Raw genomic sequence first — 15822 nt, forward strand, 5'->3', positions numbered from 1 at the left:
GCTAGGACAATTGGTCTCCCTTGTGACGGGTTACCATTTGTGGCGGATATTTTGTGAGATAAAATGGTAACAAAATGGGTTAGTGGAGAAAGGGGACCACATGAATAGTGTTGCAGAAAGAGAAAAAGTGGGTACTTTGTGAGGTAAAATGGTATCCGTCACTCAAGAGTGACGGATATGTGCCGTCACAAACAAGAATTTGTGTTGCACGAAACCAAATAAGACTTTCCGACTGGGAACGATCTCAAATGGGAACCTTAGAATTACGTCGGTTTCTTGACAAAAACAAACAGATCAAGCTTCTGAACTCACATCATCCAACAAAGATTGTATCAGGTATTAAGGAAGCAATTGGTCTCCCTTGTGACGGATTACCATTTGTAACGGATATTTTGTGAGATAAAATGGTAACAAAATGGGTTAGTGGAGAAAGGGGACCACATGAATAGTGTTGCAGAGAGAGAAAAAGTGGGTACATTGTGAGGTAAAATGGTATCCGTCTTCAGCTTGTGACGGATATGTCATGTCTTCAATGAGAATTTGTGTTAAGGAAGACGCATCATAGTCGAGTTAATCCTGCAATAAATCTCTGTGCTTACAACAGGAGAAAAAATGTTACTCATTACAAGTTCTCTCCAACGTTGTACATCAAAAATCTGACCGAAGGAGACTGTCCAGCAAAAACAAGATCAAGATGGCAACTTAACAGAATTATAATCCAGTTTAAATTCTAACATAATGGGAAATTTCTAATATTAATTCGTATTAGACTCGTTGCCACTGAGAACGGCCTCGTACAAGACTTGTTGAACTATAATTAACCTTCGAAAGCTGCTAAGCTTTGATATTAGTACCTCATCACAATTCCCGGGTTTGCCTGCTGTTTTGTTTGAAGCCGTCATTCTGAAACTCAAAGCTTAAGAGCAGCTTGAGCCATGGCCAAAGCACCCTCGTAAGTAACATTCCCACCAATAAATCCACTCATGTGCACGAAAACACCACCAGGAATGCCAGAGACTTGGGACAAATCGTCATCCCTCAGACCTCTCCATTGTTCTGGAAGAGGCTTTCTGCTCTCAAAACTATCGGGAGATACTGCTACTGCTTGCACTCTCCACTGTTTACTTCTGTCATCCTGCCATTCAATAACAATAACAATACTGCTAAGAAAGTCTTTCCCGTCAAAGAACGCAATATCAAGTTGAATAATTGCATAATACTGAAGTTCACACAATAGATCTCATTTTCAAGGTAGAACTAATGGTGTATGCATGCCATAAGGTTCCAGGCACTTGGGTCACTTGTAGAACCGCCAAAAGCTACACTGGACCAAACACCTGAAACCCGACTCGAAAGAAGCCAACAATCTGAAGAGCCGGAATCGACCTGAACTGAAACCGTACCGTCACCTGATACTAATACAACCCAATCGATTCGCTTTGCATTTACATAAATACGATCAAATTGAGATTGAGCTTAATTTATTATCACAAACTTTAAAATAAAAGAATACATCTAGATTTGGCTTAATTTATTATCACAACCCAATCAGTCAAGCTTAAAATTTTAAGGTAAACTTAGGATAAAAACCTGAACCGACCCAACCTGACAAAAATCAACCATGGATCCGACTCGACAAGAAAAATGATATCTATCAGGCACAAAACACAAACGCCAATACACTATATGACCGAACCCACTGAAACTGACTTGTAATTAACCTGAGCTAATTGCCGCCTTTAGTCCTCAGACACCCCCAGCTAAAACTTTTGTTAATTTTCATTTTATGTATTTGAGAAGTTTATAATTTCACAAGGTATCTTTAAAGTATTCAACATGACCAGGAAACAAAAATTTCAGGGTCTGCCACCTGGCGGCAAAAGCCAATTAAGAAAAGATTGAAGAGCATCACTGAACGTTTTGTGGGCAAATTGAGCGCATGCATACCTGGTAAAGAACATACTTGACAGTAGGATCACTCTTCATCTCCTCCTCAAGCTCAAACAAATGGAGTTTCCACTGCAAGGCATAGTATCATCTCAAATGAGATCCTTTCTAAGAATTTCTCACAACTTTAAAATAATAGATCAAGACATCATGACAAATTAGCTAGCTCCAGGTCACCAAACATGCTATAACGAAAATATATCAGTCACTTTATATTCTATATAGACACTTCTTCTTAACCACCGACAATTTTACCTTTTCAAGTAGTTAATTAACGTTTTGTTTCCATGTCCATTATCCAGACAAAAAGATACGGAGTACATCATTTTCCTATTTCCCTGCACCCCTTACTATATTAACTGAATGTCTGAATGATTAGACTGTCTATCTGTCTGTCTCATTACAAAATAACTCAAAGCGTTCTTGAAGTTTTTAGCTTACACTATTAATTATGGGATGAAAGTAAATGACCTAAATTTAGAACTGTGCAGGGGAATTCTGAAATTGACCGGAAAATTCCTTACTTTTTCCTTTGCCGGAATGCATTTTAGGTAACAAAATGTTGTCATAAACTACTTGAAAGGTGGTAAATTCAGAAAAATTGTGTGAAATTAATAAGATGCATATTATGGACAAAAGACAGATGATGCAAGAGCGAGTCTCTAGCGAACTTACAGGGCAAAATCTATTTAACACCATAATCTCTCCACTAGGATCAACATTTTTCCTTGCTGACAGACACTCCATCACAATTGATCGGGCTGGCAACCACGACCTTGCAAGACTCCGGACATTCTGCAAGCAACCCCATGTTAAAGTAAACATAATAATATACTCCCTCCAAGTTTCTTATATCTTCCCATTTCTTTTGGGCACAAAAATTAAGAAAGGGGAAGAAAGAAGGAATAAAGTAGAATAAATTATTGTAAGTTGTGAAATTTATAGGTGAGAGAAAATAATAAAGAATGAATGATGAATAAAGAATAGATAAAGTAATGAGAGTTGTTGATTTTTTAGGAGAGAGAAATTAATAAAAAATGAATGAAACTTACCAAAAAAGGAAAGAGGGAAGATAATCAAACTTGTGTGAAAAAGGAAAGAGGGAAGATATAAGAAAATTGGAGGGAGTATTTGACAACTCAAGTTTTTAAACATTAAGGTTAAGAAAGCACAAGAATAAGCAGCATTGAACTACAAGTCTACAAGAACAGTGGATAACAAAAAAAGGAACTCACGTCCAAAAACTCCCCACCAGCAAGATTCATTGCTTTCTCAAAGGCTTCATTCTCCTTTTCAGCTGACTGATCGGGATCTGTCCAGTCCAAATTTAGTCGTCCGACCCTTGATGACAAAGACGTATTATTGACATATCTTGGTGGCTGGTCAGTATCATACCGACTAATTCCATTGTCAATAGCATCTATAGCCTGTAAGGGATATTAAAAGCTTCAAAAACTTGGTGAAGCACCAACAAGGCTTGTGAAACGAGCCAAAAACAATTCACATTTATACAGAAACTAACTTCAGATTGGTCTGGATCAGATTTACGCTTATAAAGAATTTGTTGTCATTTGTTACCTTTTGTTATGGAATTTTAAACCTTTTGTTTTGTTTTTGAAATAGCCATATTTAGCAATGAACATCATCTTCACCTAAAAATCGTAAGGAGTCAAGACTCCATAAGCCATAATGTGGCTACATGGCTGATTAAGGAAGAAACTACACAAGATAGCTGCTATAATAAAAAAAAAAATGGGGTCAAACCTCCATGAAGTTCCTGTAGACAGAAATAAACAACAGAAACACATCTGGATGCGATAAATCCACCTTCAACTCCTTGGCAATAATCTCCATTCCAAAATGCTACACAAATAAAAGCACAAAACTCTGATCAAAACTAAAGAACAACCCATTTCACAAACAAATGCACATTTTTTCGAAACCATCAGTTACGACTTAAGAGTGACCTATTTCAGAGAAATTATATATTATTCTGCAGCTCCGGTCAATCAGTCATCTCCCATTCTTTGCCAAAAAACATAACCTACAGACTACTACTGTTGTCTTGCAGTCCTATAACAAAGATCATAACTTTACATAGCTTAGTACAGCATTCTTGCAACGAATACTTTCCAAAACCCGCTTAGGTATACTCCTAAATCAAGCTTTGAGCAGGGAAACAACTACAACTTCACTTGAGCATTATTCAAAAATAACATCTTGTTAGTACATCCTAATTCCTAACCCTATAAACATCAACCAAAGCTCAAAAATCACATACAACAACAACATTACCCCAGTGCCTCAATGGCTCCCGCAAATTGCAGGGTAAGGTGGGGTCGGATGTACGCAGCCTTACCCTTGTGTTAGCAACACAAAGAGGCTGTTTCCGAATGACCCAAGATGAAAATTGCGTCGAGAACTGCATCGAAGGACCGCTACTTCACAAAAGAAAGAAGCGCGACCACTTTAGTGAGCCATTTTGATTTATTCCATTATAATCCATAACCAAAGAGTAATGAGACAAAACTCACATACACCTACATCAAATTCAAATTCAAACTTGGGGAGAAATTCCCAAGGTCTCAGGTTGGAACCTCTTCAAGATCAATCTTTTGGGACTTATAGCCTGACACTATGCCTTTTCTACTTCGAGTCAATCGCTTGTAAAAAGGGTGATTGACCCAATATGCTTGGCTTGCAAGGGATTTACCCTGTGCGCACCTGGTAGTAAACTAGTAAGGTAGCAGTTATAGGTTCTCCCGTCATCAAAAACAAAAATCAAACTTCAAACAAGCAATAATGCGAATTAACCAAAACTTTATACCTTGTAAACAAGACCAGCACTACTAAGCTTAGTAGTAAAGCCATTACCAAAAACCTCTCCAAAACCCTTCTGATGATGATCATACCTATCTCTACTTGGATCATACACTCCCCCTACATCTAACACCGCATCCAAACCCTCCAAAACCTGCACACCAACAAACCAAAAACAATCAAACCACAATTTCATATACAAATTCTAGTATAAGACCGCCTTCGCCCCTTACCCAATAACTTTGTAAAACGGATTCATTTGGTAACTAACTTTTCACTTAATTGGGTCATGATATTTGTATAAATGGATCCATTTTCCACAATATTTGTGTAAACCGCCAAAAGGACAATATCAAAAACCCAAGCAGTGGCGGAACCAGAATTTGAACCAAGGGGGCGAACTAATAAGTTATAACCTCCGGGTCAGGATAGGGTCATGATATTTGTATAAATGGATTCGTTTTATACAATAAAATAGTAACTCAATTTCAAAAACCCACAAATTAAAACTCAAATAAATCAACTAGAGTAGTGGCGGAACCAGGATTTAAAGTTGTACCTCGGGGTCACGGGTGCGAGTAATCTGCGCACCAGAGAACTTATCAGTAAGACGAATCATGAAGCAACCAAGAGCTTCATCACAATGGAAACTACCATTATGGGTGCCTACACGCTTGAGCGGCGCGTGGATGGATGATGCGGTGGAGAAAGGGGAAACCCTAGTGGGTGAAGGAGATGCCGCAGCCATGGGAGAGAGATGGAAGGTTTTGATTGCGAAGAAAGGGAAGAGTTTGCGCGAACTAGGTGAAGTTATGAAGGCTTTAGTTAGTGAATGTAGAAACAACATATTGTGTATTTCACTATTTGTGTTGTATTGTATTCCCTTCTTTTTGTTTGTTGTTTTGAAAGTTTACCGTTGATAACAAAACATTTAGGTTAATCTATCCAGATTAGGGTTGATAATAAATGGAGCCGAATACGAGCTTGATCTTGCTTGTAGAACTGGCAAATGGGTTAATCCGGTCGGATTAATTCGGGACGAGTTATTGCGGGTTTCTCAAATTTTTGGGTTAGTTCGGGTCGAGTTGAGCCATTTCGGGTTATAAGTTTGTTTCATGTTTGTTGGTCGGGTCTGTTTCGGGTAAAGCGGGTCGGGTTATTTCGGGTCAGGTCGTTTTTGGGTCAATGATTAAGAGAAGAAAGACATTTCAAGTCTTTTGGGGTCAATTAAAGTTATGTTTTGTCGGGTCATTTCCGGGATGGGTGGTTTCAGATCGGGTCGTTTCGGGTCAGATCTGTTACGGGTCCATGAAACCTCGGGTCGGGTCAATTCGGGTTTCGGATGCGGCAGTTCGGGTCAATTTTGGATTTCGGGTCGGATCAATCGAGTTAGGTTGATTTTGCCAGGTCTACTTGCCTACGCGCATTTTAAGTTAAAATTGAGTTTGTGCGTATCTTTAGTTTACCCGAACTTTAAAAGTTGCAGTTCATTATTAATTTTGTAAGCTTAAATGGGAGCTCGAGTCTATGTATATTTATCAATTATTTTTTCTTTCGATAATTTCAATAAAAGGATTCGAAAGTTATATTTGATATGACGATACAAATATATAATCAAGATAATATTAATTAATCACACAAGTTCAAGCTACTTGTGAGCTTTTCGACTTGAGTCAATGTTAGCTTCGCTTGACTCATTAAGTTTTCAAGCAGAGCCCGAACTCAAGCTCTGACTGAGCCGAGGTCGAATAGATCGCAAACTGTCTTGTCTTATTATCTCTTCTAATCCAACTAATATTTGATAAAGATGAACAAAATATATATGATTATAAAATTCCTATAATTGATAAGTTGATAACAATAAATGGATATTTCCTTTTGAAATATATTGAGTGGATGACCATAGAAATTTGTTTGAAGTATTGATCAAATTTTGACAAGTGAGTAAGATAATTGGATACTCAAAATAAAATTATCGTATAAAAATTAACAAGAGAATAATGGACATGTATCTTCAATTTAGAATGAACCAGGCCACTTCAAAATCTGAATGTGTACTTTATTTTGCTTTGTTAAATACTCCAATACTTAATTTACATCATTGCTATTGTATATAATTATAGTTGAACTTAAATCTATAAATTGCAAGTTTAGCAACATGCAATTTAAAATGTTTCAAATATGCAAAGAATTTATATACTCAAATCACCTTCCTTTTAAATATAGTTAGGGCTTGTTTGGTTGCCCATTAAAATCATGGGATTTTAAACTTCCTAGAAAGTGTAAATCCATAATGTTGTTTGGTTGCCAAAATCATGGGAAGTAGAACTTCCCACATGAATCTACTTCCTCCATTATGTGGGAAGTCACCCACCAAGCCCCCCTTGGTCATTGAAACTTTCCACATGAATTAACTTCCCACATGCAAACCAAACACTTTTTGGGAATTCACATGAATTGGAAATTCATGTGAACTTGAAGTTCCCGCGAACTTTAGTTCCCTTATATCAACCAAACAAGTCCTTAGATTAACAAACTCTTCCCACCATATTATTGAGGTTGTAGGGGTGGAGTGAGGGGGGTTAGCAGGGACTCTCGCTTTGACTGGCGATGAAAATTTCGAAGTTTTTAGTTGAAAATTTTAAAAACAAAATAATTAGATTTTTCTTATTTCATTACTTATTCGCTCTCGCTGAATCTTAACTCTGCCATTACATAGTTAGTCTTCTAATAAGCTTATCCTATCACAAGATTGCTTTAAATGATATATTTGTGCTGTCCAAAGTGTAACGTGGGCTAAATATTATCATATGGATCAGTGGATCACGTTAGTTTGGGCATAACAAGCTAGTCCGATCCATCAGCCAGAGTATCACAAACTTTGTCTACTTTCTTACTATAAAAGAGAGTTTTTTTGAGCGATTCTAGAGGTCCACATCATCAAAAATTAATTTAGGAAAGTTTCATAAATAATATTTTCCACATAAAAAATAAAGTGGAAAATCTTTTAATTATTATAATACTAGTTTAAATGCCCGTGCGTTGCAACGGGGTAATTAGCTTATTTATAATGCAAAAAAAAAGCGTTATAAGAGTTTTATGTTTACATTATATGTCTAATGATTTGTTTACATATTATTAAAATATCTCTTTCAAAAAAAATAAAAGATTAATATAAACGTGGGTTAACTCTTATTTATAATCATATAATCACCCCACCTTATACTAATCTTTCGATGTTGGACAATTCTACTATTTATAAGTAATATATTCACAAAAATTGGATTTTTTTTTCTGATGTGGGACAATTCTAATATTTATACGTAATATATATTTATCAAACCTGCATTATTTTTCAATGTGGGACAAATAACATACTCATAATCACTCCATCTTTTTTGCACTTAGTTCGATATCTAACCAGATCTCGAATACCGAATACAGACAATTGCTACTCATTATATCTAATAGTTATATTTAAATTTAATAATATGATCAAGTACTCTCCATTAATATATGTACGTTGTTTTTCTTCAAAAAAAAAAATAACGTAATTGAGATACGGAAATTTCCCGTGGCACCCCTTAATTTTGTTAGATTTTCCATGTTACCCCTACTTTTAAAAATCTGCTTATGGTACCCTTGAGGTTCCATTTTTTTACCCATGGTACCCCCTGATGTAAAGGCTGTTAAATGAATGTTAAGTTTGATGGCGTGACAATAAAATAACAATTAAAAAATAATACCCCCTTTATTGTTTTATTGGTACGAATATCTATCTTTTAAATGCAAATTTAATTAACTATATCATTATAATATTGGAAATTTCTCATGATAACCTTGAACTTTGATAGATTACACATGCTATCATGGACGTTTGTTTTCTATTTTTTTATTATAATTAAAAATCAGTTAAAATATGTGCAAATGATAAGAACATATACTCTAATGATAGAATATTTTTTAACACAATTCTAATTATATTATTTAAACATAGTATATTTACCACACCTACATTATTTTTCAATATATAATGATATAAACTTTTAAGAGCTCTCCAAGACAATACTTAAGCGACTCAAAAGATTTTGGGTTGATGTCTAAGTGCCAAGGATGCTCATAGAATCACCCACCTTATGCTATATTTCGATGTGGAAAAATTCTATTTTTTATATGTAGTATATTTATCACACCTATATTATTTTTTAATGTGGGAGATATAACATACTATGAAATACACCATCTTTAATAAGTGCAAATTATATGAAATCTATATATATTCTAATGATAGCATTTCTTACCATGAATCTAATAATATTATTTTCATAATTTTTTACCTACATTATTTTGTCAAATGAAATTTATAAGTTATTATATAAAAATTAGAAACATTACTTGAATATTAAATAATAAATACATAGTATATATTATAATAACTAAAAGATTTTCCAAACATTAATTTAGGTTAGAAATAATTATTGTAGAGACAGTAATATAAACTATTTTAAAGAGTTATCTCTGACAATACTTAAGGGAATCAAAAGATTTTAGGTTTTGACTTCTATTTATAATCATAAGATCACTATGCCTTATGGTAATCTTCCGATGTGGGACAATTCTAATATTTATACATAGTATATTCACCACACTTAAGTTACTTTCAATGTAGGACAAATAACATACTAAGTACACCATTTTTTTTTTTTTGCAGCTACTTTGACATCAACCCGATTTAATAATGAGAAAATACAATAGAATACAATACAATATACACTCTAATGATAGCATTTTTTTATCACAATCTAATTATATAATTTTCATACGATACTTTTTTTCAAATGAAATATAAAGTTTTTATATCAAAATTATAAACATCACTTTAATATAATATAGAAAATGTATATATATGGGACATTTCTATTATTTATACATAATATATTCACAACACATACATTATTTTTCAATGTGGGACATATAACATACTAAAAAGTCTATATCTTTTATATCAAAATATTTTGGATTAATACATAAGTTTCAAGGATGCCTCCTATTTATATTTATAGAATCACCCTACCGTATACTATTATTTCAATGTGAGATACATAATTTAATTATTTAGACGTAGTATGTTCATAATGCCTATATTATTTTTCAATGTGAAAGATATAACATACCAAGAAATACATGTCTCTTCTTAAAAAACAATTATTGTATACATATTATTTTTCTTTGAAGGTAAAATCACTTAGTCTCGATTATTAGATATGGATCTCTACATCGTACATATAACAACTCATTAACGATCTATTACTGCATTCAGAAGACAACCATTAGTAAAATCTTTAGTTTTGTATTGTGTCAGGAGACTACCATTAGTAAAACCTTTAGTTATTTGTAGTTCCCAACGATTTCCACTTTATTTTTTATATCATACCGTAGATAATGATAGAAAATCTTAAGAGCTCTTTAAAACAATATTTATGAGACTCAAAAATTTTTGGGTGGATACATAAGTTTCAAATATGCATCCTATTTATAATCATAGGATCACGTCATCTTATACTAATCTTTCGATGTGGGACAATTTTACTATTTATATGTAGTATATTCACCACACCTACTTATTTTCCAATGTGAGACAAAACATACTAAAAAGTACACAATTTTACTTATTAAGAAGTACACCATCTTTAATATGTGCAAATAATATAAAATTTATACTCTAATGATAGCATTTTTTTTAACACAAAGCTAATTATATTATTTTCATAATTTTTTTAACGATATTTTTTTGCCAAATGAAATGTAAAAGTTTGATATAAAAATTGGAAATATCACTTGAATATAATTTAGGAAATATACATATTATAATAATTAAAAGATTTCTACTTTATTTTTTACATCAAAAATTATACTTTCCTAAATTGATTTTTGATGATGTGGACGCTCTCGATCGCTTTCGAAAAACTCTCTTATATATATATATATATATATATATATATATATATATATATATATATATATATATATATATATATATATATATATATATAGAGAGATTGAATCATGTGAGGCACCCTTCTTAGGGTGAGGCGGCCGGACACCTTCTAAACCGTCAGTTAAAAACTACGATGCACCGGATGACGCCACGTGTCCCCATACAAAACCCAATCTAAAACACATTTCCCATTCAATTTCAGTCATTTTACTCGACTCACTCACTCGCACTCTCTTCACTTTCTCTCTTTCTCCGTAGTTCTTCAACTTTTGATCGTCATCATCATCATTCTCGTGTTGTAGCTCCTCTTCGCCGTTCATTTGCATTTCGATCGCCATTTTATCTCCCAAATTTTGATCGTCATCATCATCATCCTAATTTTTTCGGATCTAGGTAATTTCGATCACCTAATTTGTATTTTAATTCATCCTGATTTCATTCTGCATCCATCGGATGGAAAAAGGATATTCTTCTTGCTTGTTTGATTATGCTGTAAGGACATTTGATAGGATGAAGCAATTCGGGTTTGAGTCGGATTTGTCGGATTTTAATCATTACTCGATACATTGTGTAAATCGGGACAGGTTGATAGTGCACAGAAGGTGTTTGATAAAATGAAAAACACAAAATTTACGCCGGATAAGAACTCGTATCTCTTGTCTTGTTGGAAGGATGGGGTCGGAAGAATTTGCGAGAGTTGGATGAGGTTTGTAGGAAATGATGGATCAAGGGTTCGAGCCTCGATGTTGTTGCGTATGGGAGTATCATCAATGCGTCTTTGTAAGGCGAGGAAAGTTGTTAAGGCCGTGGAAATATTTAAGGGGATGAAAGTTAAGGGTATTGAGCCGAGTCCTCATATTTATTGCATTTTGATTAATGGGTTAGGGTCGGAAAAAAGGCTTGATGAAGCTCGCAATTCTTTGAGATGTCGAAGGCTAATGGTGTTGTGCTCAAATACCGACCTGCAATCTTTGTTGTTGGGTCGTATTGTTGGTCGATGAGGTTTGATGAGGCATTTTGGATGGTAGATGAAATGAGGAGATGTGGTATTGGTCCAAATGCGAGGACTTATGACATTATCTACGAGTATAAGTTGTTATTTGTCTACTTTCATATCGGATTTGGCCATTGTCGTCTATTAGCTCAAAAGGTAGAGCAATGTGTTATTGCACATGGTGTGGGTTCGAGCCCCACATAGACGAACATATATACGACACTAGTTACACTTTGTAGTAACATTAGTTGTTCTATGTGGTAACAATAATTATCGAACAAAGTGATGCTTTTTTTGGTGAAATGTTAATTTCTTTATTAGATTTTTTAGGACAATTAAGTACAGCACCATTGTTTTACAAGGAAGCACAACCACATCACATGGATGTCAGTCAGCTATAACTCACTACTGCATTCTAATATCAACTTTAGTACACCATTCACTATCTACTCTATGCTTAGTATTCCATAATTTACGATTACCCACGGAACGGATGAGTGTTGAACTCCGCCCTATGACAAACTGCGGGTGAGGTAGCACCATTTCCTTCCCGCATTTATTCCCGACCCACCAGGCGTGGTAGTACAGAGCCAAGATTGCGGCTATGATCACCGCTTCTTCATCAAGGATTTCATTTTAAGCTTCCCGCACTTTTGATCCAGTACCATGCTCGGTATGTCCACACCCACCAGTCCCCCTCCCCGCAAGCATCATTCGAAAGAGCATAAGAAGAACAGATGTTCACTTGTCTCAATAGCGTTACTACGGATATCACGGTTCCCCAATAAGTAGCCCATGCTTGATCAATCTATCCTTAGTCAAGAGTCTATCCTTAGCATATAACCAGGCAATGAAATTGTGCTTAGGTAAAGCCAACCTATTCCAGACCACATGGTACCAGATCTTCTTCTCAGGGTCTCCCATGAGCCATTGATATCCTATAGCCGTAGTATATCTCCCATTATTAGATCCCCAGGTCCCCATTCACATACCCCCTTTAATCGATCTTTGACTTTGCAAATTTGTCTCCATGTCCAGCTTGAGTTCATAGTAGGTTGGTAGCTATTCCAATCCTGTTGCTTGATATAAACGTGGCTAACCCATTTTATCCATAGATGGTCACCTTACAAAGCTAACCACCATGTATATTTAGCAATCATGGCCACGTTCCAGACCTGGCTGTTAACAATGCCTAGCCCACCTGCAGTTTTATCAGTGCACACAGTTTCCCACGCCACAGGGGGAGCGAACAAAGTGATGCTAGCTAAGAATAACACTAGTTATTTGATAATGTAACATTGTTTCGTATATATAATAACACGGTTTATTTGATAAAGTAACACTTATGTTACATATATTGATAATAGAAGCTCATGTAGGAATTGAACCTACATCCTTTGTGCAATTGCACAAATGCTCTACCAATTGAGCTAATGAGCTAGTTTAGTAGAAACTGAATATTCCACCAACACACTACAGTTGATGTAATGGCCACAATATAAGTTTATAAGTCACCACTTCACCTGAGTATTCGAGTCATATGTTTCTCATGTTATTCCAAAGAGCATGTAGTGTTATTCCAGTAACTTATGATGACCAAGTTTCACAAAACAAGCCCTAAGATTCACTAAATAAAGTATGAGATTCACAAAAATAAGGTCTGAGATTCACCAAATAAGGAAAAGAGCAAAAAAACGTGATTTTAACCACTTATGATGACCAAGTTTCACATAACAACCTCTAAGATTCACTGAACAAGGTCTGAGATTCACAAAACAAAGTCTGAGATTCACCTAATAAAGAAAATAGCAAAATAGGTTATTTTAACCAATTATGATGATCAAGTTTCACAAAACAAGCCTTAAGATTCACTGAATAAGATATGAGATTCACAAAATAAGGTCTGAGATTCACCAAATAAGGAAAAGAGCAAAAAACGTGATTTTAACCACTTATGATGACCAAGTTTCACAAAACAAGCTCTAAGATTCACTTAACAAGGTCTGAGATTCACAAAACAAAGTCTGAGATTCACCTAATAAAGAAAAGATCAAAATAGGTGATTTTAACCACTTATGATGATCAAGTTTCACAAAACAAGCCTTAAGATTCACTAAATAAGGTATGAGATTCACAAAATAAGGACTGAGATTCACAAAATAAGGCAAAGAACAAAATAGGTGATTTTAACCACTTATGATGACCAAGTTTCACAAAACAAGCTCTCAGATTCACTGAACAAGGTCTGAGATTCACAAAATAAGGTCTGAGATTCACCTAATAAAGAAAAGAGCAAAATAGGTTATTTTAACAACTTATGATGATCAAGTTTCACAAAAACAAGCCTTAAGATTCACCGAATAAGGTATGAGATTCACAAAATAAGGTATGAGATTCACCAAATAAGGAAAAGAGCAAAAACGTGATTTTAACCACTTATGATGACCAAGTTTCACAAAACAACCTCTAAGATTCACTGAACAAGGTCTGAGATTCACAAAACAAAGTCTGAGATTCACCTAATAAAGAAAAGAGCAAAATAGGTGATTTTAACCACTTATGATGATCAAGTTTCACAAAACAAGCCTTAAGATTCACTGAATAAGGTATGAGATTCACAAAATAAGGACTGAGATTCACAAAATAAGGCAAAGAACAAAATAGGTGATTCCTAACACCTATAATGACCAAGTTTTAGAAAATTATCTTACATGTTCACAAAACAAGCTATAGGATTCACAACATAAGGACCGAGATTCACAAAATCACCTATTTGGAGCACTTGTTGGTATCTCCCCAGAAACGAGCTGGCTTGTCAACTGGTCTTTTTGGAGCTATTACACAAAAGAAGATAAAGGGGAAAAGGTTGTTTAGTGAAATGAGGAAAGGAAATACTGGTCAATTAAAGGCATACAGAGAACATTAAACTAATTAAAAGAATGATGCAGCCAATGTCTTTTACACGGTCAAGAGAAGGATTCTTCAGACACAATTAGCATTTTCAAGTGAGAAAAACAGAAAAGCAAAGCCAATAGAAAGCAATGTGCTGAAGTTAGATACTGCAACATGTTCATCAGCACACCAAATTCGACAAATTTCAGTGTCGTTTCCCTCAATTATACAAATAAATATCATGATTAAACTAATAGTAACAATGAACATCAAACTAACAAGTACAGTAACAAATCTCAAACACGAATCACAAACAACGATGATCACATTTCAAATCATCGCTCTTTGAATCACGCAAGCTGACACAGAAATGGCAACAGACTTAAAAGAGACCGAAACCAATACCTGAGCAGGATAACTAATGTATTTCAAAGCCTCAATCCCCATAGCCGGGACAATTGTATTCGTAAATTCCGCACTCCAATAACACCATCATGGTCATGGAGCACCTCCCTTACTTCCTCTACACCAAAGATTAATCGCTGCTCACTTGCTCAGACACAGAATGTCAGCGTTCTACAACTAATCGACAACCTAAAAGACAGACTAAGGTGACCAATGTCTAAAACCAGTATCTTATAACTTGCAACATAAGTCGCCGTGTACTACGAATGCAGCCGCTCTGTACAAGTGACAAAGGATGACAGATTACTAGTCTAGCAACTATCACCAACTTTGAGTCGACGTGTACTACCAATGTCTGTTCACAAATGTCAATCACTGGTAACATTTTTCTCTTACTAAATGAGCATCAGGTCTTGTCCACAAAGAATCACGAAAGATGGACAAAGAAAGGCGAACAGAGAAAACGCCCAAAGTGGGAACTTAAAAACACCGCAAGGTCGGAATTGTGCTAACATAATTATCCTACAAAGGCTACAACTAACATAACTAGAGAACGAAAGACGACTCGGAGGGACAAACAACTTTGCTTTTGGAAATGTAAAAGCATACATGATACATTACTGATTTATCTTTTCAAGGATGTTCGCTAACATAAATGAATATTATAAATAATCAAGCTCCGTTTAAGAGAATCAGAGATAAACCAATGCTTACATATAAAGGACCAGATCAAACAGATTACATTTTTGCGCCAAATTTTATATAA

General features: G+C 34.9%; 1 protein-coding gene across 2 annotated transcripts; it reads right to left on the reverse strand.

Annotated features, from left to right (window-relative positions):
- Positions 1-568: 568 nt before the first annotated feature.
- On the reverse strand, positions 569-5660 carry LOC141612345 (uncharacterized). Of its 2 annotated transcripts, XR_012529073.1 has the most exons (8): positions 5327-5660; positions 4775-4921; positions 3712-3810; positions 3183-3374; positions 2623-2742; positions 1948-2019; positions 823-1135; positions 569-656 (listed from the first exon to the last, which is right to left on the reverse strand). XR_012529073.1 is itself a non-coding variant. In XM_074431101.1 (7 exons), exons 1-7 carry the CDS (start codon positions 5612-5614, stop codon positions 911-913), a joined length of 1143 nt encoding a protein of 380 aa, XP_074287202.1. In that variant the 5' UTR covers positions 5615-5630; the 3' UTR covers positions 569-910. The 2 variants fall into 2 exon arrangements, 1 of the variants encoding a protein (XP_074287202.1); XM_074431101.1 differs by having other exon boundaries at positions 569-1135; positions 5327-5630.
- Between the last annotated feature and the right edge of the window lie 10162 nt (positions 5661-15822).

This window comes from Silene latifolia, chromosome 11 (genome assembly GCF_048544455.1).
Source record: "Silene latifolia isolate original U9 population chromosome 11, ASM4854445v1, whole genome shotgun sequence".
NCBI lineage: Eukaryota > Viridiplantae > Streptophyta > Magnoliopsida > Caryophyllales > Caryophyllaceae > Silene > Silene latifolia.